At 29.8% G+C, this 27915-nt stretch overlaps 3 protein-coding genes and 4 long non-coding RNA genes across 9 annotated transcripts; 4 read left to right on the top strand and 3 right to left on the bottom strand.

The window, feature by feature from the left end:
- Window positions 1-6758: 6758 nt before the first annotated feature.
- On the bottom strand, window positions 6759-9935 carry LOC121119726 (very long chain fatty acid elongase 7). Its single transcript, XM_040714488.2, is given in 8 exon segments — window positions 6759-7009; window positions 7085-7305; window positions 7377-7458; window positions 7460-7564; window positions 7629-7685; window positions 7767-7847; window positions 7963-8281; window positions 9622-9935. Coding segments are annotated over 7 exon segments (846 nt in total). The 5' UTR covers window positions 8209-8281; window positions 9622-9935; the 3' UTR covers window positions 6759-6955.
- On the top strand, window positions 8278-8993 carry LOC121119727 (uncharacterized). Its single transcript, XR_005864826.2, has 2 exons — window positions 8278-8646; window positions 8716-8993. It is a non-coding gene; the product is annotated as an uncharacterized lncRNA (long non-coding RNA).
- A 1396-nt stretch (window positions 9936-11331) lies between the features above and the next one.
- LOC121119728 (uncharacterized) lies at window positions 11332-15011 on the top strand. Its single transcript, XR_005864827.2, has 4 exons — window positions 11332-11582; window positions 11754-13654; window positions 13730-13769; window positions 13832-15011. It is a non-coding gene; the product is annotated as an uncharacterized lncRNA (long non-coding RNA).
- Window positions 15012-17549: 2538 nt separating this feature from the next.
- On the top strand, window positions 17550-18327 carry LOC121120707 (uncharacterized). The gene is made up of 3 exons (XR_005865161.1): window positions 17550-17629; window positions 17697-17788; window positions 17865-18327. It is a non-coding gene; the product is annotated as an uncharacterized lncRNA (long non-coding RNA).
- A 4653-nt stretch (window positions 18328-22980) lies between these two features.
- Window positions 22981-23460, top strand: LOC121120702 (uncharacterized). The gene is made up of 2 exons (XR_005865155.2): window positions 22981-23068; window positions 23128-23460. It is a non-coding gene; the product is annotated as an uncharacterized lncRNA (long non-coding RNA).
- Window positions 23461-23653: 193 nt separating this feature from the next.
- LOC121120699 (uncharacterized) lies at window positions 23654-26072 on the bottom strand. 3 transcript variants are annotated; one of them, XM_040715562.2, is made up of 5 exons: window positions 25953-26072; window positions 25637-25790; window positions 25497-25568; window positions 25126-25371; window positions 23654-25059 (listed from the first exon to the last, which is right to left on the bottom strand). In XM_040715562.2, the coding sequence occupies exons 4-5, from the start codon at window positions 25306-25308 to the stop codon at window positions 23959-23961; spliced, it is 1284 nt and encodes a 427-aa protein (XP_040571496.1). In that variant the 5' UTR covers window positions 25309-25371; window positions 25497-25568; window positions 25637-25790; window positions 25953-26072; the 3' UTR covers window positions 23654-23958. The 3 variants fall into 3 exon arrangements, with proteins under 3 accessions (XP_040571496.1, XP_071745195.1, XP_040571495.1); XM_071889094.1 differs by lacking the exons at window positions 25497-25568; window positions 25953-26072 and having other exon boundaries at window positions 25606-25715; XM_040715561.2 differs by lacking the exons at window positions 25637-25790; window positions 25953-26072 and having other exon boundaries at window positions 25453-25549.
- Window positions 26073-26350: 278 nt separating this feature from the next.
- On the bottom strand, window positions 26351-27909 carry Rnmt (RNA guanine-7 methyltransferase). Its single transcript, XM_040715563.2, has 3 exons — window positions 27733-27909; window positions 27287-27632; window positions 26351-27211 (listed from the first exon to the last, which is right to left on the bottom strand). Exons 1-3 carry the CDS (start codon window positions 27758-27760, stop codon window positions 26524-26526), a joined length of 1062 nt encoding a protein of 353 aa, XP_040571497.1. The 5' UTR covers window positions 27761-27909; the 3' UTR covers window positions 26351-26523.
- Between the last annotated feature and the right edge of the window lie 6 nt (window positions 27910-27915).

Below are 27915 nucleotides of genomic sequence, written 5' to 3'. Positions count from 1 at the left end.
ATCGACTCAGTTGCATGACTTAATGAGTGATTCGTTAGTGTATATAGCGTAAGTTTCCCCATATATAGAGTATACCACTCAACCTCCATCAAATATTTATACCCATTTTGACTTTTTTTTGTTAAGTTATTATGAATATATTTAAGTATCGCATATATCAAGTAGCTTGACCTGTAATACAAGACCGAGGAATACTAAAGTACACTCTAGTATTCCTTCCCTTGATACTTTGAGTGTAGTCTAATTCCCGCAAACGAACAACTTTAAAGTCACCAACTCAATAACTGAACTGTCTAAAAAAAGAACTGAATCATCAAAAGAACTGAATCTTTAAAAGAACGAATCATCAAATGAACTGATTCACTAAAAGGACATCTTTTAATGTCCAAAAATATACCCTGACCCACAGGTTGTGCAAGTGAACTGCAGAGCCCCAAGGTAGTTTAAATTCCACTTTATTCCACAATTATAACATATTAGAAGAGGTCCTGGGGCTATAATACACCCTGGCCCACGGATTGTTCAAGTGAAGTGCTGGGTCTCAAGGTAGATTAAAATATTCCGCTGCCGCTTCTTTGAGCATCAAGGACCTCTTGCAATATCCAAAAATATAACCAAGCACACGGGGTGTGCAGGTGAATTGCTGAGGCCCAAGTTTACTTTAAAATCCGCCACCGTCATGTTTCTAAGTATCAAGGATGTGCAGGTGAAGATGATTTCAATAAATGTATCCTTGTTTATTAATTTGACTAATCTTTGTTATGTTTTAAAGACATTTGATATGGTACATGGAATATATGGCATCCATGTATGGTATTATTATAGTCAATAATATGTGAGTGAATTAAGAATCTAATGTACATGTATTTACATTTTATTTATAAAATAAAATTATTTGTCATAGATATTTACACAAAAGAATATATTTTGGATATAATATAATTTTCCATATGTTTCAAGGAATGATGCTATTGTAAATATCAGTTCTTGAAGCACAATACATCTGTTCATAATTGTTTTATAGAGGCATTTCATAGTCAGTTGTTTCATTTGATAATCAATAACCCAAACTATACAATGCTTTTTCCTTATTCAATTCTTCTATTTTTAAGATATTTACTTCTTTTTTGCCATTTTCAACACAATTATGGATACCATGTCTTCGTATACATGTTTCATTTATTATGTAAATCAGATCTTCTTTATTTGTTTCACTTGGATCTTTGAATTCTGACGTAATTGTATCAGAAGTTTCTCCCTTTAATTTAGCCTCCCATTATTTCTATCCTTTTTTGAAATAGCATTATCGTTTTAAGTTTTTTAGAGTATTACGTTTCGATGATCGAACTCTACCAGATTGATAGTCTATGGCGGCACTTATAGACCTATTTCTTTTAACCACTGCCAGTTTAAACTGGCATGCCTTTTATCGGAGTTATACGTACTTTTTTAATACATATGAAATGTAATTATATAATATACAATTTCCAATAAATGAGTTTTGATCTAAAAAGTCTAATATTGTGTAATTGATATTTACAAATGTTTATTGGAAACGAAAAATTCTTTATACAATTTCAATTGATTTTTTAAATATGATAAATATTAATTTTTAATATAAAAAGTATATAAATTATTAATTATAATTAATCTATATTGTCTCTTGAAAAAGTAAATTTTATAAATACAAACAGTATAAGCTCCGAAAATAGATGTTTTTGAGCGTCAGTTTAAGTTGAAGCATAGTAACAGGAGGATATAGGGTTTTATTCATAATTGAATTTTTATGTTTACGTTCATAGTTAAGTTTTGGGGGACAAAAGTCGTCGGAAAGTTCTTTGTGGTTATAATAATAGATGTATTTAATTTTTTCGTTATTTTTTATGAAATTGATTCTCATTCATCTTCAAAATAGCTCTATTACTTATAAGTATATTACAAAATTTGTGTTTATCAATACATTCCTATTAATATGGACTCTTCAAAAAAAAAAAAAAAAAAAAAAAAATGTCTGAGGTTCTTGAATATTTGGATGAACTTGACGAATGTGATCTTGAAATCGAACATGGAAGGGTGAGTAATATCTTCATCCAGCCTTCAATAACAGGCAATAATAGTAACAGCAAAATTGATTTATGGTGACGAAGAGGATCAAAACATAAATAAACTAGGAAGTAATCAACTCTTGGCACAAGTGTCTCTCTTGGTGAAGGATTATAAGGGAGCCATTTGTGATGACGAAGAACAAGATTAGGAGAACTTAGGTAATGGTGATTTTCTTATAACGGAAAGGTCCTCCCCCAAAGCCAAATGTACGCATGAACCGAAGGCAAAAAAGAAGAAAGTAGATAAAGGAGTTGATGTAAATGAGTGGCTGCAACGCGATATACAAAATGTAATAATTTTAAACTCATGGCCCTATCTTGCTCCTACACCAAATGCTCATGATTCTCCAACTACATTATTTGAATTGTTCATGACAGACGATATAGTTGAGCATTGATACAATGAATGATATAATTTTTCTCATGTATATAGTTATAAATATATAAATATAGATATCAAAATAGAAATAAATTTATATTGAATTTTTAATTTTGCTTTTCATTCACCTAAAAAAATTGCATTTTTGGACTAAATTTTATTCATTATTTTGTTTGAAAAGGTAGGGGAAATACGTACCCTTATGTGACCAGTGTCAGTTTAAACTGACGTAAAGAAATCAGGCCCTTAAGGCCCAAAAAATTACTAACTTTACAAAAAGCGTAATTTTACATTTAAGACACCAAGATGAATCAAATCTTTTTTATCTTTTGATACGAAAATCTGAGTTAGGATAATCTGGGATCAGCTGAGAACTTTCCTATCTATGATATTTAATTTATATTGAAGAAAATATATAAATTTTCTTTGATTTATCCAAATCAATAAATAAATTTTGTATTTTCTATTTAACAGAGTATACCGAGTGGTCCATTAAACTCCGGGCACTTTGAATTTTAAACTTCAACAAGGTATAATTTATTAATTAATAATAAAATTTTAACAAAATTAATACTTTAAATAGATGTGTGTCTGAGCTCTCTTAATCATTAGTGTAGCAATCCTTAGCGGCAATGATGGCTCCCAGGAGTTGGAAGGCCTGACACCCGCCGGGTACATTTTGGGCTTTTTTACATAGTCCTTCTAGTCCTTCAACATTTCGGACTTGGAGTAGACGGCTCTTAGAGACGCCCAACTGCTTGGAGTGTGCTAGAAGAAATTCCTCAATCACGTTCAAGTGTCGTTTTCTCGACTTGTGCGTAAGCTATAAAGTTAAACATGGCCGATTTGAAATTCTTATGTATGTTATGTTTAACCCTTTTGGCACGATAAGGACATGGGCGTCTCGTCAATTTAATTGCCTATAACTTCTCTTATAATCATTCAAAAAAATGTTCTTTTTTACTTTAAAATTACATAAATATTTTCTAAACTAGAATTTTATGTAGAACTCAAATCTGATGTCAGAAATACAAAATATGCAATCGTTCTTTAGATATACTCATTTTTGTAAAGGTATGTCTAATCTTACGGAAATAAAAAATTAACTTGATACTGAAAATATAAGTATAGTCGGACATCAATGTTAGAACAACTGATGAGATGTATTTCGTTCAGACAGCATACCTAAACTGATTTTAGTTTTAGTAATTTTGACAATTTGTAAGATCAAGTTAAATTATTTATAATTAGACCGTTTTTACTAATTTAGAAGTTATATTACATTTTTTATAATGCATTATGTCTATTTGATCTACTGTGATATTTCATAAGTAATTTTATTCTTTTTTAAACAAAGGGATGTGGGTGTCCATATTGCCCTGAAGGGTAAAATACTTAAGGAATAACAATATTTATTAATTACGTTATAATAGTAGAGAGTTTGTAACAAATGTAAAACAAATTCGTACTTTTCTGGGAATTAATCTCATGATGTCAGTGTTGATGCTTCCTAATTTGAAATATTATTGGAGGGCTGATAATTTGATATCATCTGAGAGTATCAAAAATACAATGACCAGAACTCAATTTATGTCCCATCTTCAACACCTTCACTTAGATAATAACTTAGAAGCAAATAAATTGGACAAAGTTTACAAAATAAGAGCAATTATTGACCATTAAAATGAAGCATTTCAATCTGCCATGTCCGATGCTACAGAAAGTCAAATGACATACACATGACTAAAGTTAAAGGAAAAATATCCTGCAAACATTATATAATTAAAGAATAAATCCATAAAGTGGGGGATTCAAATGCTACTATAGGTGTTGTAGTAAAACGGGATATCTTTAAGAGTTTAATTTATAGCTTGGGAAGAAAGAAAATAATGAATATGGTCTTCGAGAAAATGTTGTGCTTGGACTGTCTCAGAAGCTCAAGAATTCCTACTGTACACTATATTTCGATAATTTCTTCAGTTCTCCCTAATTAGTTAATCAATTATACGAAAATTTATTAAGATATATCGGACCTGTAAGAAAAGATAGGAAAAACATGGCGACTACGAAGAAAGATAAAAGATACGAGTAGATGTGAAATCAAGTTATAATATAGTAGCAGTCAAGTGGTTTGAAAATGGTAGAAAAATTCTAAAATAGTCGAAATAGTAAAAATACAACTCTGGTATGGGAGGTGTTGATATTGTGATACAATTATTAATTCACTAATAAATACTATATCAATGGTCAGAATTATCAAAAGCAAATAGATTAATCAAACAAACGCATAATAACTTTTTAGTCTGCTACACGACAAGAAATCGACACGATCTTGGAATAGACAAGGAATGCAGATAAATTTAATATAAATAATAACAAGTTTGAATCTTCAAAAAAAAAAAAAAAATGAATATAATGAGATGATATATTCCCATAGCAACCATTAATGAATGATAAGCGATTAATTTCATAGTATAGTAGAATCGCCCATACAAAATTATTTACTTCGAAATATATTTAATCATTCAGAGTTACAATGTAAATTATTTGAAGAAAGATATAACTTAAAAAAAGATAATCTCGTAACAGCAGTCTATAATTTGATGACATAAACATAAAAAATATTGCTATTTAAAGTCATTACCATCCAAGGATCAAACATTCCAACATTCAATGAACGCATTGACAATATACGCGGAAAATAAAACATCATTGTACGTATATTGAATGTAATAGTCCTAAATTGAATGTCCTGACGGAATTATACAAACTTTCTACATCCATGCTGCCACAATGATGTATCGGACGGACTAAACAAATTTATTTTCAACAACATGACGTTATGGTGTGGAATTATCAATTTATATAGTTACGACTTACCCTATAACTATGCATTACTGGATTAATTGAAGAACCATTTCCCTTGGGTGGAAAAACAAAAAGACAATCTTTATTAATAAGCTCCATTGAGGATCTTATGGGAAATTTCGATCACCTAAATGTAACAATATTTACTTATTGGGAGTAATAATTTTTCTTCATACTAGATCTCTTAGTTGAATTTATGTAATTAATTTGCTTGCACTATGCTAAAATATATCGTTTAAAAAAATCTTAAGTCTATTGCGACTATTAATAAAAACAATTATTAAGATAATATATACTAATGTTAGGTATCTGGAAATTTTAATAATTTGAACTAAATATATAAACTCTCCTGAAATAAAGATGAAAATATTAATTTTAAGATTTTTTTAAAATCCAAGAATCAAGTAATGGGTATATTCTTAAATAAAGTTGAGTAAATAATTAAATACCTATAATAATAATTAATTAGTAAAAAATACAGTAATCTAAAATTATATAATTTATTTATTTAAAAATTTATCGATACAAAAAAAAAAAAAACAAGGAATAAAATTACACATTTGATCGGACCATAACTCGATAATTTCGATTACTGCAAATATCATTAATTTCGGGCATATGAAATTTCGACAGATAATAGCTGATACATAATAGCTGATACACTTTAAAAGTGTTCTGTGTTGTATAAATTAATTTTGTAAGTACTCTTTTTGAAAAAAATATAAGTTTTTTCTGAAATTCTAATTACAGATAGATTATTATGTAGTTTAGTTTTAATAGTCAATAAATAGCTATAAAACGAGAAATGATAATAATAATCAAATAAAAAAATGTAATAACAAATACATTTATCTACAATTATTTATTTATAAATTCATCAAGAAATCCATCAATTTACCTTGATTAAATTGCACATTTGAAAAACCAGGACTCGATTATTTTGATTATCGCAAAGTGGTTGAAGTCAGATATATAAAATTTTGTTAGATGATGGATTAGAGTTGTATCCTAAATTTTTGCTGCATTTTCTAGGTTAAAATACCTCAAACATGTCAAAAATATATACAGTATAATTACTAATTATATTTAAACCCTCATGCCCCACCCCTCCTTTTGAAAAAAAAAAATCACATATCTATCTTATTTATAGATATAAGTCATAAGTACATTAACAACCATTTTATTTCGACATCATAGTCTAACGTATATAATAGTGTTTCTATTATAGAATTAGTTTGATGCTATGTAGGTACGAATGGGTTCAAATAAATTCTTTGTAGAATATTTCCAATCTTGCGCTATTTCATGCAATAAAAAGCGTAATTTATAAACTATAATAAAGCTGCTATGGATTTATTTGATCCATCCGTAGAGAATAAATTACAAAATGACAACATTATATCATATTAATATTATGGAATGATGTAATTTATTAATACAGCATAAATACAGATGTTTTGACCCGTTTCATTTTAATTCAAATGATATATCAGTCTGTTTAAGACAGAAAAAATATAATATAACAATTCATCATGATAGATTCATTCGGCGATCATCCTTGTTTGGATTGAGTATAGGAAATTAACACGGAAGTATTAAGTATTTATTCCATTTTCTTATCCATGATTGCTGTTCCATTGTTGGACTGAATTTTTGCCTGTAAAAATAGAAGAATTAAAAATGTTAAGTTTAAAACAAATAATATGCGGAGCTTGTCTAATGAACTATTTACCTTTTTAGTATTTTTATTGATGTAGGCCTTGATGTAGAAATCAAGGAATAGAATGAAGAAAAGAATGGCGTGAGCGCCGATGTAGTATGAAAATTGATATGGAAAAAGGCAGTCGTCGTAGAAAATCAATTGAAATCCATGGACCATGATAAGAACAAACTGAATCATTTGCATCGTAGTCATGTGTTGCTTCCACCAACAGTATTTCTGATATTTAGGCCCTATTTTTTAAAGCAATAATATTAACATTATAGAATTACATATATTGCAAAACTTTACTTATAATACTAACCCATGGCTGTGAAAAAGTAATAGAGATACATAAATATATGGATGAAAGAATTACAAAGACCAAAGAAAGTGGCGTGCCCCCCCAGGAACAAATCTTGCACCTGGCCAAACAGACATGGGCATTATTCCATGATGAACAACATGAAGTAAGCTGATATGCGAGAATTTTTTACGAAGAACAAAACAAAACTAAATGTAATTAAATTATTCAAATTAATGTTTAGAGTTTTGGTATTTTATAGAAAGGATTTACCGTATCGAAAAATTCTGTGAATTTGCTGAAAAAATACAACCATGCTACAGCGGCCATCTAAAAAAAGAAAATAAGGTTGAATTAGGTACTCTTGAATTATCATGCATGCTATCAAAGTTAAGAATTAATTCAACTTACACGCACTGCTGAGGGATTATTCGAGTAATCCACAGGCTGACATCTAAAACTATATTCGAACAACCATCCCGCTAACAGAATCTGTAGGATAAATAACTCATTTCAATGATATACTTAATATTAATAATGATTTGAGTGGATTTTTAATACAAAATCACTCAACCTTTTGAGATTTATTTATCCGTTTCTTACATACCTCAATAAAAATGTAGGTACTAAAAATCACTTGAGCGAGATTGTATAGTATAAGAAAACCTCGGATTTGAAAGGGCTCTCTCTTTTCCATGAATTTAGGGCCAGCTACTTTCACAATGTACACATAAATGGTGCAAATGAGTAGTGTAGGAATAGGAGAGCTCATGAGGAACCAACCGTCAACACGTGTATCTCGTTTTTCCCAAACCCGGTCATATTCTCGTGATAGATTTCTGATAACTTCCATTTTTTTCTTGTTTTTTGGAAGTTGTTATTTTTTATGTATGTAGTAGAAGGTGCGTTGCAGTGTGGTCGTAGCTCTATGAATATTATAAGTATAAATATAATTAAGTACAAGTAACATACATACATTCCAGATTTACGAGGGGTGAAATAGTGAATGAAACTTGAATTTTCTCTCAAGTCATGGATTTTTTTTTTTTGAAAATAATCGATATAGTCATAATAATGCATAATCGATAATGATATTTTTTTTCTTTGTCGCCACTACTTAGCAGGTACTTAGTGAGTGAGTGAATTGCGGTGTGTTGATTCACTCTTCGTCTTAGTGGCTATTAATATTATTTCTTAATTATCAATATTAGAAAAGATATAATCTTTCTGAGAAGCTCCTATGGAAAGGATTCTTCATTATGTACATGTTGCATACAACTACTATACATACGTAAGTACAATGAGACTTAAATATTATTATTCAAATATTTACAAGCCTTTTCTCTACTAAATCATTTAGCAAAAGTAGGGTCTTAGAGCTAGAGCGTGTCTGCTTTATTATTAATCTAAGATGGATCGGTTGAATCCCTCATCCTTCACAAAATGTTTATATTTACAACATAAACAATCAAAGTTCAATAAAAAAATAACATTAAATGCTAATAAATTAATTATTTAAAACCATAGATAAGTATAGATTGCTTGAGAGCGCTGATGTCGCGTAAGTTCACGTCAACTGTTGTTCTTTCCCGCTGTAAGATGTACTGAATACTTATCCACATGTATATTTTTCGAAAATCAAGAAAAAAACGAGGAGAATAATAAAAAAATATATATATAGCATAAATCCTCCAACAACAGCTGACGTCAATTTAAGTCGATAACAACCTTTTCAAGAAAAACTTCGTTGCTTGATATCTTTTCTATCACTATGAGTATGTTAATTTTTTTTAAACATGCTTAAATCATCGATTAATGATGGATCGGTTCAATTAAGAGGCTACATAATATCCAGGATTAATCTATAATCTTCTGCAAAATGGAATAAACATAAACAATCAAAGTTCAATAAAAAAATATAATTAAATCCTAATGAATTAATTATTTAGCAACTTGTTTTACCATTGTTTAATGATGGATCGGTCCAAGACCAATCATATTTACAACATAAACAATCAAAGTTCAATAAAAATATATAATTAAACGCTAAAAATTATTATTTAACAACTTGCTTTACCATTGGATTATATAATGATGGATCGGTCAAACGACATCATAATTAATAATATTCAAGTTTAATCTCCATTCTTTTGCAAAATGGAACAAACATAAACAATCAAAGTTCAATGAAAATTAATATCAAATACTACGACAAAATAATAATTAATTCATTAACAGCTAAATCGTTCCCTGATGACTCACTTACCTTCACGAATGGATCCTTTTAGAACAACTCCTAACTAAATCAGCGAATAACTTTGAATGATGAGTAGAAAAAGTAAGCTACTCTTACGTCTTCACCTCTCTCATTTGATATTGAATAAATCTCCTTCTTTCCAAGACTCGAGTTTGTATGGAACTGAATTTCTTTCAAAACAACAAAAAATGATCATTGTACATCGTATATATATATGTATACATATATTTGTAGCCGTTGTAAAAAATATAATATTGATATTTTCAAAATGTGTGTGTATGTTGTAGTTCTATGTTTAAAAAAGAAACGGGTCTTCAGCAGCTAGGCGTCGAACAAGAGTAAATTGAGTAATCTACTATAAGTAACACATCATTTCTTCACTGCCCTCTTCAATTTTAACTTATAATATAAATACATTGATATAATGTAGATCAAGCGACAATTACAATGTACATATAGCATTAGCATCTAATATTATAATTATTTGATAGGACGAGAGTCAAATCATTTTGGGTTTCATATTTAAGGTAAACAAAACATGATATATTATGATACATGACCCTATAGGTCGGTTCACTGTTTGCGCCTCTCCTCTTTTTGTTGTGCACAGTTTTTCCTTGACCAATTTTTGTGTGAATTTAACGCAACCTTTCAATTTTCATGTTGTACAATAAAGGAGGGGGGAGAATAGAAAAATTAAGAATACTTCACAAGAAGATACATATACATTGATGATATAAATAAGTGAAAAGTATTTTTGACTGTTTTTTAAAATCATCATGTTACTATTCAATTCCAAAATCCATTTTTATTATTATTTTTTGCACAGAGTTCATTTTGAATGTTATTCTATTCCTACATATTATTTTCTTTCAAATATTCCACATCTGGATTTGAAATAAAATATATCATGTACATAAATACATATCTTATAACTAATAAAATAATATTTTGTCGAGCTGAATGTTTTTAAAATTCACTCATTTAAATCCTACATACATTTTAGTATCTTAGTTTTTACAATTAGTTTAGGTCCTTATACTAATGTTTTAAACATATATTATAATAATAAATGTTTTGTTTCGTATAAATTTACCCTAAAGTCACCAAAGCACATGATAATACTTCATCTGAAAAAAAAAAAAAAAAAAATAGGATTCGCATTATGTGAAAAGGAAGGAATAATTCGGTCAGTGAACTCTCAATATATGTATATTCATAATTACAGTCACCCCCCTCTTATAACGAGTAATAAATTTTAAGACCTTATCCTATATTAATATAATTAAAAACACTTATTTGTGTGTGTATTTGTGATGTAGGTCCCGCTTAGAAAAACAATGATAAAAACGTATTTATTTCAAAAACGGAAACAGATATAGACTTAAGACTTATGATAAAAGTTGTTCAGAATTTAGAGTTATGTACGTAAGACTATGTTCAATTATGATATTACAGATTAATAATATGATTAATACTAGATTCCTGGGCTCTGAAGAGCAAGTTTGATTTTTTTACTAATAAGTTGATTTTTTTCATAAAACAAGATCGATTCCCATGGTCTCAAAGTTTTTTTTCTAAGCTACGGGTTGTAGATTCGAAAATGTACCAAAAAAAATAAAAAATCCAAAAAACAAATTATTGGACAAAACTAGAGAATGTATATTATATACGAATAAATAAGGGTAATTATGTCTTTGAGTACAGCACAAGAAGGAGCAGATTAGCAAGTTCATCTTAGTATGTATCTTCAATCTCCATTATAGTTGAAGAAAGAACATGGTAAGTAAGCAATGCCAATAAATAAATCACAAGGTGAAGGTGAAACATTTGAAAAAATTGCTTTATCTTTACCAAAATCAGTATTTTCACATGGTCAAATATGTTGGATTTTCAAGAGTGGCATAAGGAGGTACAGGTTTGATTATATTTACATTAAATGGACAGAAAACAACAAAAAATATATATGAGTAGGTTTTACAATAGAAATTTACCTATTATATAATTATAGATAATAGTAGATCGTTTTAGTTTAGAATTTTAACATAAACAATCTAAATATAAATAAAATATTTTTTAATTGGCTATCTTTAAGATAGTGTGTTCGTGCTAATATGTTATTTTATTTTTTGCTATGGAAGAGTTGACTCGTACTTATGATATGGAAAAGTACGTTCTCGCAGCATTAAATATCCAAGATAATGAATCCTTATTTTAGGATATATGAACATTAAAAATGATGGAGATTTAGCCATTTTATATAGAAGAACATATGGATTGGGGTTGCTACTTGATATTCAACATAATAATAATAAAGTAATTATTATTTTATGGTCTTATGTCTATTAATGTGATATCTTCTTTCAAGCCGTGATTAGATTATTTCGTGAAGTACTAATTAATACATCATTAGCTTATCATAATAAATTTAATATTATCGAAATATATTGTAGAAGATGAAATTTGATATATTATATTATTTGTGACCAAATATATTATCGAAACATAGCATGTATCTACATAATTCTAAATTATCATGTAATAATTAGGACATGAGCAAACTAAAAATCATTCGATTCATAATCATAGCCGCAAGATGGTGTATTTGAACCTGAGTCTAATAAAAAACTAACATTAAATGAGTACAGAAAGAACTTTAGAAAACATGATTGAGCCAGCTGTTCTATTTTGTTAAATATGGTGATATGATAAGTTCGGACATACTTTCAACTTTAAATAATCATTAACTAATCCTAAGTCCTATTCTAGTTCTAAATAGTACTGTAGTCTTTGCCTATTAATATTATCAAAATCGCCAAATTACCGGACAATGAAGAAAAAAATTATACATGATGCCATCTGAGATCTTATTAGTCTGGGACAGTGATGAACATTCAGTATAGAATGAAGTAATGCTTTAGAATGGGCATGTTAAAAAAAGAAATTGAAAATCAAAAGGGTAACCCTGACAATTTGAATGTTTAGGAGGAGAGAAAGAAAAGTGCCCATGCCGTTTCATTAGATCAGTTCCAATCAGCTGTGACAAGGGAGGAAGGACAAAAGGATAAAAACAAGGACATTTGCTAGAATTACTCCGATGTCGATCACCAATTCTATTCTTACTCCAGAACTATAACTCTGCAACAAATTCTCAGGATTACACTCCGTCTTTTATAAGCACACAGGAATGTTCAATCAGGTTTTGAATATAATTGAATCTATTTAGGAAAGGATGTTCAATGCTAAGATCAGGAATTAAATAATATTGACAACTGATAAGGAAATGAAAATTCATTCTTAAGATTACCAATTCCAAAAAAACGAGCGATCTAAAAAATACAACGGATTTTGATCTTTAGTCAGGGACATACACAGATATGAATATTATATATCCTCAAAAGCAGGAGCGGGGTTTTGCAGTTGGTAATTCTCATCTCTGAAGTGAAGAAAGTATTTTTTGATTGCTGGTGATAGAAAACGTAAATTTATTGCTTTATGCTCCCGCCAGCACGTATCCTCACGCGTTAGGGATCTTGGCTTAAAGCAGTGGAATACTATGCCAATCACTTCAATTCAGTCAAACAGTATATTAATGGTATGGATGAAAATAATGATACAATAAAAAAAGTAAAAGATGTTTTGAAGAAAGAGTCCCTTTTGTCAGAAATAGTGTTTATTTAAAACAATTTGAATCCAATACAAGTAGCCATTAAAGCATTGGAAAAGAGATTGCCGATACTCACAAGTGTAACCATCGTTGAAGATCTATACCAAGAAATTACTACACTTGAACCTTTCAAAACTAAATGTCTGGAGGTGATAGAGAAAAACAAAATCGAATTGAGAGAATTGGCACCTGAAACCATCAATCCCGATAGCAATTTTTTTAAATACAAAAATATATACTCCTATTGTTAACTGTGATTGTGAGAGAGTTTTCATTGTGATGTAAGACATAGATATTCCGAAAAGGTCCTGTTTGACGGATGGTCATATCAAGGATATTATGATAGTGAAATGGAACATTGATTTATGATGATAGGTAAATGTTATCATAAATTATACAAGTATTATTATTTACTTAGTTTTTATCTAATTAATTTATTATATTTTTAAGTCTTTAAATTTCATAATAGAATCGTTGTAAAAGGTAATAGGTATGTATTATTTAGAATTAAAGTAACAATTTTTAATTATTTATTCATATTATTATATTTAGAAATTATGAAGTGTTTTTGTATCTTAAAAACTCTATATCATATGGTGCCAATTTTCTAAATTTGATGTATCCCTATCATCTACAGACATTAATTTTGAAAGGTCCAAGCGTAATATCTTGGCATAGATTTTCTACGATAGTTACACTTGGGAGTAGCGATAATTTCTCTTTCAAAGCTTTATTGGTTACCTGCATTGGATTTAAATTGTGTTGAATAAACATTATTTCATACAAAAGTGGATCATTCTTCAAAACATCTATTGTTTCATAGATTGCATCATAGTTTTCATACATAACATTCATATACTCTTTGAATGAATTGAAGTGCTTGGCGTAGTAGTGAATTGTTTTAGATCACCTGAATTAAAAAATATATATATTCACTTCAGAGATGATAGTGTTTGTATTTTAAAAGAAATTAGGTCAGAGCGTTGCTATTCTGTTCAGCCTATGAGTAAGATAAGTGATATGAAACATAATTGGAAAATTTTGTTTAAGGCTTTCGGTTGCTTTAATACAATATGAAGCTCTGTTGGTAATGAAAACTTTGTCTTTCGCTTCTGAAATAAGAGACAAGAACGTTGCTGATACTTTTTATAGCAACACTTGTAATTATTGGATGCCTTCCAAATTAATTAGATAAGGACGAGCCAAAAATTAACCATATAAAGGACCAACCAACACTGTAGTCATGGACCGCTGTCGAGTGTCAGTAGTTTCGTGCAATGGAAGAAATATATCCTTCCCCTCAAGGTTTTTTAAAATCTTGGTAAACACTACTCTACTTTGAGACTCCATTGACTTTTCCAGTGTAAATTTCCATAAACTTAACAAAATTTGGATGACTAACGATATAGTGTGGAATATTGCAGGAGAAAAGCATTTAGTTATATATTCTGTAAAATTGGAATGTTCAGAATTGGAATTAATTATATGACTTGTATACAGTTCCAAATTACATTCGTGAATTTGGTTTCACTGTGTTGTTCTACTTTGAACATCTTCTGGACTACAGTTCCAAAATTACAAAGACGGCAATCCAAAAATCTAGATCATCGTCGTAATTCCATATATTTTTACATAAATTATCTGCGATCAAATAATATTTATCAATTAATTTACTCTTTAAAAGCTATTATATAAATATTAAATAATTTTGAAATACAATATTGTTAATTAATTTTACATTGTAGGACAATGATAGGTACCTTTGAATAAATAAAATTGATTTTTTTTTTTTAAATATATGTATTAGTGGCATTATATGATAACATTTCTTTTATTTCAACATGCGTAAAGGAAGATTAAAAACTATCAAATTAACAAAAGATCTATTTTTAACTAGTACAGTATACAATTTCATTTATGTCTATATAAAATTCGAGAAAATATGTGGAATGAATAATAGTTTCTACAACGTTTTTATAATTTTGTTTGTCTCAACGATGACAATGGAAATTATTTATGTTGCACTTCATAATATTGAATCCGATTCTTGGCCATAACAATTTTGCAATTAAGAAGAACTAAATTATTAATGGAATCAATGCAAATTATGCAACAAAAACGTGTCGATGACATAGGATTCGATAGATAAACTGTAAACAACAGTTTCTTGTGCATAAGATCAACTCTCTCCATACCTTTGCCCTAAGTATTACCATTATACATGAATTACTAGATATATGGATGAGTGGAAATTTTATAAGTCAACAAAATCTCAGAAGCTCCTTTTTTTCTATTAATAATAACGAATGAAAAATATGTTAATCCTTAAGTAGTCCTTCAAAAATACATGGAATGATGACATAAATAAATAGTCGTATTTGAACTTTTAAACAGGGAGTGAGCGACAATTCTTATATTGGAATATTTTGGATTTAAAAAATTAATGTAAATATTTATAAACAATATAAATATAACTGACTATAACTATCCGTATAAATTCATTTTATACTAAATTTTATAACAGTATTTTTTATTTAAAAAAATAGATGTCATGAATAATTATATCTTATAAAATTGGAAAGTTGCTTGAAAAGATGTTAAAGGGCGTAAGGAGCTTCTTTTCATCGATTTCCTAGCAAAAATGGAGAGCTTTGTAAGTAGTAATTTATGTATTGTTTTATATAATAATAAAAAAAAATTAAATTATTAAAAAAAAACTTTATTATACAATAACTATCAAACATAACCAACAAGAAATTTTAACAAAATATTTCAGTTTTAAAAAATTGTATCATAAAAGTATAAAAAATAATCTTCACTATATTATAAACAAATTTCCTTATTTGGTTAGGTTTTGCGGTTTAAAATAAAATAATTAAGAGACTATTTAGAACAGACTATGTAAATAGTAGGTTTATAGCTGAAGTAATATAATATTAACGTTTTTAAAATGACAATACACTTCGTTTAATTAGACTCTATCCCGTTGTTCCGATCGTTTATAATAGGTATCTATATTTCTCAGTAGTTGGATTCTGAATTGGCATCGAACTTTCTTGAAATATTGATGAAGCAATGTCATTGTAAGTTTCTTAATAACTATTTGAAGTTAGAGCAATCAATAAATTGACCAGTCACCGCGTCCATTATTTTAGATGAAGATTTCAGAAACACTAAATCTGAATTGTAATAATCATCAAGTAATATAATAATTCAAATTAAGGAGCTCACAAATACCATAATCTGATAACCTTCTGTAATGGATTTTTCGTTTTTCCTTAGGCTTTAATTCTATACTAGTTGAAAAAGTTGAAATGGCAAATTTATATTATTAGGAGATTATCTATCAAGAATTAAATATATTGATATGAGGCTTATGCATGCCGAGTCAATGATGGGATCAACAGTAAAGGAAACGACAAAAGGAGTTGCCATATGAACGTTGCGTTTTAAAAGTTTTTGGAGTAATGGCTAAAGTATGAAAGTAAGGTTTGGAATGAATGGGATAAGGAAAATGACTTAGGAAGTCATTGACAGGCTTATTTTATTTGTGGTGAGAAACCGTCCCGCCAGACCACCGGGAAATCCCTATAACTTTATAAGGCTATATATGAATAGAATAACATAAATCTTCGTACGCTTATACTGATAACTCTTCCTCGAAAACATCAACATTCTTGATCATTTATAAAGATACCGTAGATATAATCATATAGGTTGACGTTGTAGTATGTAAATTAGGAAAACTCGTGCACTAATGATCCTGAAATGCATCTACCAACATAGATTATTTTATCCCTCCTTGATGAATTTTAAGGTCAAAAAAGTACATCCAAATTAATGAGGGATGAGATTGGTGTTTTTCATCTTCCTCTCTTATAAGTCCTTCTTTAAGGAGGGGGATATCCTCCACCACTATAACTAAGGAAATACATTTGCTGTCTCGGAGTAAAATATGACATCTTGAATTCCATATGACACCAATGAAGTAGATACTTATCCGCCTCGTGATTTGAGGAAGAAATAAGGACTCCCGAAGAGTTGCTGCCGTTCAGGAACTGATTCCTTTACTTTTTACGAGTCAGACACATGTAATTTATTGCCTTATTAATAGTCCTAACTATCACAACAATAATAAACAATATCCTTTGAATAACAACTGAAAAGGTGAGCTTCATAGGTTGCGTGATATCGAGTATGATTTGGGTTTTCTTTCTTTCTTTCCATATCTGTCAGAGCTGCTCACAGCTAATCTAATAAAACGTCATCACAGCTGGTAGACCAAAACATTACTTATTTCCTCATAGACCCGGAGCATGAAGATTCGGACTTGACCTGAATACTGAAAAGGTGGACTCAAATACAGCTCTGAATATTCGATCTAATGAATCTTACTCTTTTCTTTAATTTTCTTTAGTATTTTACTATTTAAAAATAACAAATTAATAATTATTTATGGGATATATAGAGGATCTATAATAAGGATGCAAAATAAATAATGGGAATTATGTATGTAGTAACATACGAATATAATTTTAAAAATATATCTTAATGTTAGGCTTTTTATATTGGTTGTGTTAAGTAGATTTTATCGATGATAACCTCGACGAAAATTGTAGCGCCCTCATTCATCTGTACAAACTTAAGTTTGATATTTTTCGTGCCTTAGACGATACTACAAGTAGATCCAGACATTACTTATTTCCCCATGTTTCCGTAGCATGATGAATTGGACTTGACCTAAACACTGAAATGGTGGACTCCATTGCAGCTCTGAATATTGGATCTAATGGATCTTTACTCTTTTATTATATTTAGTATTTACTATTTAGAATGAGAAATGTGTAGTGGCCTCATTCATTTGTACACATTTAAGTTGTGCGTACAAATTTTCTATAACACAGATTTATATGCCATTAATAGATAACTTTATCGTTCTTGATTTATTGATTTCATCACTGCTTTCAGCCTTAACATTGAGATCGAATTGATGTGCTCGGTCTAGTAATCAATCATTTTCGATCATCAGAATTAAGAAACAAAAATTTTACTTCAAAGATAAGAGTCTTGGTACTTTCGAAGTAATTAGGACAGAGTGTTGCCATTCTGTTCAGTCCATGAGCGAAACAAGTGACATGCGACATCACTGGAAATTACTGATTAAAGTTTTTTACTGATTTTATACAATTAACAGCACTATCAATAATAAAAATCTTTAGCCTCTGGCCACAGAAATCGGAGACCAAAACGTTGTTAAGACTTTTACTTCAATATTTGTAATTGTTCTTTTGTCAGCCTTCTTAACATCTTCCAAATGTATTAAATAAGGTCAATCTATCAATACTACAGTCATGGATCGTGGTTTTGTCTAAGAAAAGTAGATTATCATTTCCTGCAAGTTCTTTCTTAATTTTTGACAACAATACTTGACTTTAGGACTCAATTGACTTTGAGAATATTACAAAATTTGGATAACTATCAAAATGGAGTGGGATATTGCAGGAGACATGCATTTTGTTCATATCCGATCTAAAATTAAAAACATCAGGGCTTGATTCAATTATATTTTTTGAATAAAGCTTCAAATTATTATGGTGAATACGACTTTTATTTATGCTGTTGAAATTCGAATTTTCTAAAGGCTTGGCTTGCAAAATCACAAAGGCCACATAATAAAATTTGGGAAGCCTTGCCATAAATCTAGTCTTTTTTTTTCTACATTATGGTCAAAAAAGGAATTAAAATTAATATTTATATATGACAATTATATAAAAAAATTGAATGTTATTTAATGTAAAAAAATTAATATAATTGTTATATTTCTTTGTTCTTGCTCCATATTAACTAACATGTTCAAATTTTTCAAAAGAAAATTAAGTAATATTGGAATTTTTGGTATAATAAGTCTTAGATTGAATTTATTTAAAAAAAAATTAAAATACCCATAACATAGACATTATATTTTATACAAATAGAAATATTTTTTCATTTAATCTTAGATTAAGGAAGACTATAAGTTATAAAATTAACCTAATTCCTTATTTTTAAATTGAGCATCATTTTCATTCAATTTAATCTAACTTCAGAAATTTCCATCACAATTATAAATTTAAACTTTTTGGAATCTCGTTATTTGGGTCTTGATATTGACGAAGGAATTGTTCTTTCACGTCCTACATAATACTGAATGCGATTCATGACAATAATTTTTTTTTCATTGAGAGGCTAATATAATTTCAATATTTAGAGGACATTGTAATATCAAAGATCCTTATCGTCAACTCTACCCATGCCTTTATTGAGAGTAATGCCATTTAAGGACACGAATTATCCAGGACTGGATAATTTTCTTCATATTTGAATATATAGTAAGTATTTAAATCTTGATAAAAACTGAGTAAGATACTAGATTAATATTGTAACCATTCTACGCTATACAACCTTGGTTGGGAAGTTATGATATAAAGTCTTTGTTGGACTAAGACTGGTACATAAAAAAAGGGAGACTTAGTACTGATAATAGGGCACGAGCAAACTAAAAAATATACATTATTCGCCAGGGGTGCAACTCACTGTCGCTTGAGCTAATATCAGGGTAGATTGCTAAAGGCGGGAAGTATTTTTTAAGATTACGTCAATTGTTGTTTGACGCCAGTATATTTATTAGCTATTTCAATAATATTTCCTCTTTAAAAATTGCAATATTGCGGTATTTGTAAGTTGTAAGATAGTTATTAATTATTATTATAATTTGTACCAATGAATTTTTAAATAAGGAAGGGAAGACTCTCGCCACTATTCCAAACGTGTCTACCAAGTAGGATTCATTTTCATTTCACGGAGGAAATTTGACTACTCTGTTTAAGTATAAGTTCATCCAAGTAATGGGAAAACTTTGTATCGCGCCTGGATGCCTTAGCAGCTACATACTAACTAAATCTGAGAAGAAGGATCATCCTTCCGCCAAAAGACGTTTCCATATTTCCTCATAAGGATAAAGAAATTGGAGTAATTAGAAACCCATGAAAAAAGGCACGTTTTCTTCGGCATGATGAGGATGGATGATAAGGGGAAGTTGCATTGCTGATGATTAGTACTATATTGAGGCAAATTTATTTAATACCAACGTGTTTTATTCCTTTTTTTATATAATCTCTTTCAACCAATCAAATTCGTTCTTTTTCAACGATTCCAACAACCCTAGGAATGACGAAGTCTTTGGATCAAAGCTCTCTCTTTTAACAATTAGCCCGTTAGGAGCCTTCAAAATATTCTACGACATGTGACTCGTAATTTTTATCTTCCGACTATAAAATTCAATCTGAGGATACGAACAACTATCGGCGTAAGAATATATCTATAAAAATAATAAACAAGGATGCTACACCTACATAGTTTCCAAACATGTCCTCCAATTTTCCAAGCCGGCCAAAATAGTGAGAAGAAAAGCATTTCTCCCTTCCATTCGGATCTTAAAAGAAAATATTATGAATAAAATCCATGTATTCGAAATGGCAGATACTATTTATTCGATATCAAAACTAAATATAAAACTGGACAGAGCTCGCTTACCCGATGGGATTTTATGAGTGCTTTGACTCCATTGATCAGGCATTGATATTTCATAATCTAAAATTTTCGGATTAACATGGACTTTTCCATCAGATTTTGTGGCAAAGTTAATTTAGACTTATCAATTTTGAATGTGGTTAGTATTTTAGTCTTTTAAAATGTACATGCATTAATCATCATGTATATTTCAATTTTTCAGGTACAAGAACAAGGAACTTTCATTTCAACTACTGAAAAACATCATTGACAATTATCACATTAATGAGTGTGATCTTTTATTGAACATACCGGGCTATTTTGATTCCTTGTCTACTTCCAATTTTGTTTCTGAAAATATTTAAAAAAACTGTTTTAATCCTCATCATCAATTTTCTGATGCCCTTCTCTTCCTAAATTATGAAATTGTATGCGTAGTATAAAAATAACTATTTTTTTATTAATTTTCAATAATATTGTAATATTCAAACAAGGGATAAAATAAACTTAAATCAAATAATTTGGTATTAGCCACAACCAATGAATTCTAAAATAAATCATTGCATTTAAACTCCTAACTTAATAAAAACAAATTACAAGGTAAATACTAAATAAATAAATTGAAATGTATTTCAGAATACAAAAAATATTTACAAGGACCATATGGATAACATCATGTATCTATTAAATATTAACATAAAAAAGAAAAGTCGAAGTGATAACTGATAAGTATCAGTCCTGACTCCTGAGTATTTAATTCAAAAATATTAGAAAATTTACAACAAAATATTAAAACATAGTTATTTCTTTCCATTTAATAAGAGATCAGAGGGCTCCCAAAAACATACTAGTATTTATATTTATATAAATTGTATGAAGATAAATTCTTTATAGATGTTGAATGTTGTCTTTATTTAAAGGAGCACGAAGGATTCCTCAATAAAAAATATCTTGACTTTCATGTGAAGAAATACTGGTCCCTTTCCTCAACTGCATGAGAATGAGTAATTTAGGAATGGACTATATTCGTATTATCTTGAAAGATCCTAATCCAAATGGATGATAGCTCTTCATTATCTTGGTGAGTCAGTCCTTACTCACTAAAGAAACAGATTTCGAGTATTGAATTTATTTGATATTAGCATCGAAATTAGTAGAGGCAGTCCATACTCATCTAGAAACTCTTTCCAGAGAAAAAAAAGCTATTTTCTTGTTGCCTTACCTTGTAATAGTAACATTGACTAATAGATGGATTAGTTGAAATGGAATTAATTCCAAATTGTAATTTAAGGACTACTAGCGAGAACTGAGAAGTACTTCATACATTTCTTAATTCTTGAAAAGAGTAGATTCTTTAAATTAACTTCTTGGGTTGTCCAACTTAAATTCGGAAGAACCACTTTACCTCAAGAATACTTTTTATTTAATGATCACTTAATAAAATCACCTACATAAAGTCTCAAGTAATAAAATTAAAGGGCTTTTCTCAACAGATGACTGAAATTTGTCTGAAGTCTTTCTCGAGCTAGTAGCTAGTATCCATTGGCTGGATAATCATAATTATTAAGCAAGAATTATTTATTATTTTTCCGCAACGTGGCGCTACTCACTGGAGATGTGTTTACAAACGAAGATAAGTAAACAAAGCACATGCCCTATTAGGTTTTGCCATTTATTTATTGACTATAAAAAGTAAAAACATCCCCCTCCATGAGGTTAAGTAATTGGGTCAATTGTTTCACTCTAGGTATTAGTAGAACTCATTAAAATTGCCCTAGCATTTCTTGTATGATTAAAATTGAAAATAAATAATAATATACATACACTACCAATATACTCTTGTATATATTGAGTAGAAAAAAAATCACGCAACTCTTTATTTGATACGTGTACAATGTATGTTCATATCATTTAATATGTCAACATGAAATAAATAATATCCAATTTTGATATAGATACGTAATACGTATAAAATAACGCAATCAATTAGATTATAATTTTTGTTTAGGATTATATATTATTCACTTTAAACACTCTTAATTTGTTTCGACTTTTGATTTAATAACATAACAAGGTTGCGTAATTAAAAAAGTGTTTTTCCGGTAGAATTAATATTTAAAAAATCCTCAGCTGGTATCAAAATTATTATTTCTACCTCTATAAGTTTTTTCTTTTTTCTGACATCTTCCATCTTAAATTGTTACTGTTTATTGTCTATTTTAATTGTCAATTGACTCCTAGGTTGGTGTTTATTCAGTTATATTCGGTATATATTTAATCAATTCTTTTGGTTTTTAAAGGATTCATCATGTCTTTTCTGTACAATGCATTATTTAAGAGGACTTCCACCTTCTTTCTAACCATCGCTATTGGCTCCATTTTTGCAGAGAGAGGATTCGACGCCCTTACAGACTACGTTTGGGAGACAAGCAACAAGGGAAAGTTGTGGAAGGATATCAAACACAAATATGAAGTAGAAGAAGAAGCCTTGGATTAATGTTTTCCAATTAAGAAACACTTACCTCTAGTTTAGTCCAGTTATTTCATTAGAGTAATTATCCCATCACTTTCTTTGCTAAAAATTGTTTGAATTACGATTTATTGTAATAAAATGTTAATATAAATTTATCGAACTATTGCTTTGATATTTTTTTGAAATAATTATTTATTCGTGAAATTGGAGATTTTAATTCAGTGTCATTTTTGGTTTAACGCCCCTATTCTTATACAGTCATCATCAACTCAAAATATCTATTTTTCATGACCATGGGCTCTTGTATACTATAGCAGAAAAATCACTTGTACTAAAAAGAATAAAATAGGTACTTAAATTGGTAAAATATTTTATTTGTATCAAAATACACATAAACCTTTTCATAGTCAACAATATAAAACATTTAAATTTATATAACATGAAACACATAGTACAATTATCAAAATGAATTCGCGACACAAAACCTATATATCGATTCGAATTTCTTCGCATAGAGAGATTTTCCTAGGAAATGGCTAATTAATTAATTTTTACTGAAATATATTTATATAATGATCAGGATAATACTAGGAGTCTTCTTGGAATGGTATGTTTATTTATATTTTTTACCGAAAAGACATAGTTATCGAGAAGAAGATCATGATGATATTACTTTTTTGAGAGCATCAGTGGTTCCTAGAATTGCTCCAATGATGCCAATACCAAAGATGAGGTAATCTATCATGATTTGTTTCTTCGTAATTTCTTTGGAAAACAATTTAAGATGACAGGATGCAGGTATGATAAATGCTAATAGTGTGCAACAACTTGCACCAATCAAAGCCATCAGATCTGCAAATCTTGGCACTACTTTAACAACAACACCAGTCATAGTAACAATCCCTCCTCGGATAAGTAAGCCTGATACAGGCGATGAAGAGGAAGACACAAGGAATTTCTTTTCCAAGAGTTCGGACACGGGAAATATCATCACGGGATATGTACAAAACAAAGAGAAGCACAAGCAGACTTTAACTAAGGTAGCAAAGTCGATGGTTCCATCTACATGGGGAAGATTCAATGTTATAATATCCTTCGTTTCATGTCCATACGATAAGTAGCCACTAGCACCGAATGATATATAAATAAATGTCACAACGGCAATGGTCTTTATAAATGTCTTTTTGAAGTTTGGTTTATATCCATCATCAACAGAGTTCTCAAGGCTGAGAATCATTCCAGCCCCCTCAAAACAATATATTGCCACAGCAAAAAAGAAAGGAAATCCAGACAAGGAAAATTCCTTTCGATGTTGATTTGCTGCCAAATGCAAATGGTCAAAATCGAACCAAAAAACCACAGCAAATGCAAGGAAATTGAATATTTGGCCAATTAGGCTAAAAGGAGCTAATTGGGATAGATCCTTGATAAGAGTGAGGCCAAAAAGAGGGGGTAACATCAAAAAGAGACATTGAGTCTTGGAAATAACTGTAAAATAAGAGGAGAGAGTCTCTGATATGAATATAAGGTATGCACAACAAAATCCAAGTTGGGACACAAGTAAAGCAGTATCAATAGTGAGTCGACCCGCATGTCCAAATGCAGCATCTCCAACATCACTATATGAGATTTCATCATTAATCACCTCTTTGATGAGACCATCTTCAACAGAGTCCTCGTTTTTTAAAAGGGGCAATTCTTGAGCACGCTTCCTCCCAGCTAGAATGAGGTACTTTGCATCCACTATCAGGAGCATCGCCTATCAATTCATCAAGCATCAGTTCATTTAATAGAAGATCATAATTGTTATTATTTAATTATATACCTTAACAGAGATAATGGAAACAAATGTCATAACAATCGCTCCTTCCAAAAGACCAGACTCTTTGAATGCATAGGGAAGACCAAGGACTCCAGCTCCCAAAAATGATATGAAAATATTAGAAACGATACGAATGCGAGGATCTCCTCCTTCTCCACCAGGATCCGCCTTTACTTTGTGTCCCATCTTATTTGCTGGATCTACTCATGCTTCCTCAATTGTCACGTCATCAAGTCCAGTAAGTCCTAACTAGTAAGTAGTAAAGTTTTAAGTAAGGTAGATGACAGCTAACAGGGAACTCAACAATTTAATTTAATTTATTATATTTACAAAATATTAAAAAAAAAGCAAAGAAGAGTTCATTTGAAACATACTGTATGTAATAACTAATAATACTAAGATAGTTATTCCCTGCAGCACTCTAAGCAGCTTGTACAAGTCGAGGGCTGTTAAGGAAAGAAAATATTTTTCTTATATTAATACCTAGTAGTAGTCCCGAAATAAGTAATAATACCTCTTGGCTTTTATATTTTTCCCTTTTCTTTTATTATAATTTATAATATGATCAGCTTATCTTTACACTAGTGATGGGACGATTAAAAAAAATCCCGATTCCGATGCGATTCAAGTAAAAATTCCCGATTCCGATGATTTAAAATAACATTTTCCTATAAATTTCTAAGAATTACAATTGATTATTTTATTACAATATTTATAAAATATATAAGACTCAAGTTGAAGTAACAAATTTAAATGGTCGTATTTTTTCCCATAACTTGGAAAAGTAATAAATTATAATACATAAGAATCGCAAATTAAACATTATTTACCCGATGCCGATTCCAGAAAGGAAACCTCATTCTCCCATTCCGATTAATCGTCACATCTCTAATTTACACTTCATAGCTAAAGATTATTTCAGCTTATTCTTGCTGTTAATTAGAGAACTATTTGACTTAGATATTGATATTATTAATATAATACAATTGCCCAGTCTATCTTCTTATCATGATTAGAAACACATGTTTATTTTTGAGCAATGAATGCCAGTCTCTTTATTTTTGTTACTAGCTACTATTTATTATTAATTCTTATCAATTACAATCATTCATCATCCTTGATCACCATTGATATCACACTATAGTTTCAATAGTATAAAAATAGCGCTCCTCTTCTAATTTGATATATGTTGTATACCGGTGAAAATAAATTTAAAAATCTGTAAAAATAATTATGGAATATTTGTATTTTTAATTAATTAAGACAAGTCTATGTTGGATTTATGTATTGAACATGGAAACGAGTAAGCCAAAAAACATAATGTATTAGAATAATATAAATTTCAATAAAAAGGTACAAGCTACAGGGAACCTCTACGAGGGAGGCTTACAACTACTAATACTAAATCATTTTTTTAAAAGCAAACACTAAATAAATATTAATAGCCTCCCATTCATCCTTTGATAGAGTTCCTAAGATATGTGCCTGTTTGTTTGAATCGAAAAAAGCTTCTGCAGCCTTATACTGTTCGAAATTGGATTTGGAATTATCATATCCTTTCTTATAAGTTTCAAGAGCGTCCATTCTCTCGAGAAGATCTCCACCTTTACCCTTCATTTCATTGAAATAACTCGAGAATCTGCGCTTGGCCACGAGTATAAGGCCGTATTTCTCTGCAATCTTTATGAAAGTAGGGAAATGAACTAAAAACTCTGGACAATCCACCACTCCTTCTAAATGGAAATTATACTTGGCACCAAATAGAGGAAGAGTTGTCTCCTCTGTCAGAGGTTCCTCAAACTCCACTGAGTAAACACTATTTCCAGCTTTCCTGCGATCTGGTGTTGACTTTACGCGACTCACTATATCATAGGCGTCAGGTGTAGTCCCAATGAAATATCCACCTTTGCTAAGAGATTCAGACACATTTTTGAGCATCGTTTCCACTTGAGGAAGACTTTCAAAGCAGTAGTGAAAGGCAAATTGACAACTCACCAAATGGAACTGATGATCTGGATTTTGAAATTTATCCTTGATAATATCTTTGGTACAGTCCGCCGTCAAAAACTCCACATTAAAAGGTTCCCTCCTGAAATTTATAAAAGGAAATAATTAATAAAGAGATTTTATTTAGATAAGAATCATGTGGATGTATAATTTTTACCCTCCGTAGCGTTGTACGAGTTCCTTATAGCGAGCTTGTGCCTGCTTCACAGATATATCCGCAATATCTGCAAAGATCATGTGACCAATCGGCAATTTTCTCCATTTGTTGAGGTCTCCTCCTTTTCCGCATCCCAAGTCTAGGGCGGATATTTTTCTTATACCTTGGGGTCCCATTAGGATTTTGTTAATGTATTCCCTGAGGAGCATACTCTTTAACCAATTGTTGAAATTACGGAGGAAAAAAATCCGACTCTCCTTCCGACGAAATCGGCCCACTTCGTGTATGTTGTTATAATGGGAAGCCACGACACTACCAATTCCATTCGGATTCTGTTCTCTGGAATCTGTGTAGAATCATTAATTAATATATTCGTAGAAATACATCCTTTTACTTATATATTATAATTAATATTTATGTAACATTTAAAATGAAAATATCATTACCCTGAGATCTTAAATTGTCTGGATCCATACTTTTCTCTCACTGAATGTATTCCGGCAAACTGCAATCAAAACTTATTGAAATTTAATTATTTTTATTTTGTATTTACACTGTACTAAAAGTAAATCTGAAATCAGGAACAGAACTTAAGCTTTTGTTAATTTTTCTTTAATTCATTGTTGTGA

This window comes from Lepeophtheirus salmonis, chromosome 6 (genome assembly GCF_016086655.4).
Source record: "Lepeophtheirus salmonis chromosome 6, UVic_Lsal_1.4, whole genome shotgun sequence".
In the NCBI taxonomy this organism is placed as follows: Eukaryota; Metazoa; Arthropoda; class Copepoda; order Siphonostomatoida; family Caligidae; genus Lepeophtheirus; species Lepeophtheirus salmonis.
The sequence above is the reverse complement of the archived record's forward strand: the minus strand, read 5'-3'. Positions and strand labels throughout refer to the sequence as shown.

Excerpts from the sequence above, each read along its gene's own strand:
- LOC121120699 (XM_040715562.2), bottom strand. The coding sequence starts at position 25,308 with ATGGGACACAAAGTAAAGGCGGATCCTGGTGGAGAAGGAGGAGATCCT. Across the intron at positions 25,060-25,125 it reads TTTCCATTATCTCTGTTAAG|GCGATGCTCCTGATAGTGGA; the intron begins GTATATAATTAA and ends ATGAATTGATAG.
- Rnmt (XM_040715563.2), bottom strand. The coding sequence starts at position 27,760 with ATGGATCCAGACAATTTAAGATCTCAGG. Across the intron at positions 27,633-27,732 it reads AGACAATTTAAGATCTCAGG|ATTCCAGAGAACAGAATCCG; the intron begins GTAATGATATTT and ends GATTCTACACAG. Across the intron at positions 27,212-27,286 it reads CTCGTACAACGCTACGGAGG|GAGGGAACCTTTTAATGTGG; the intron begins GTAAAAATTATA and ends TATAAATTTCAG.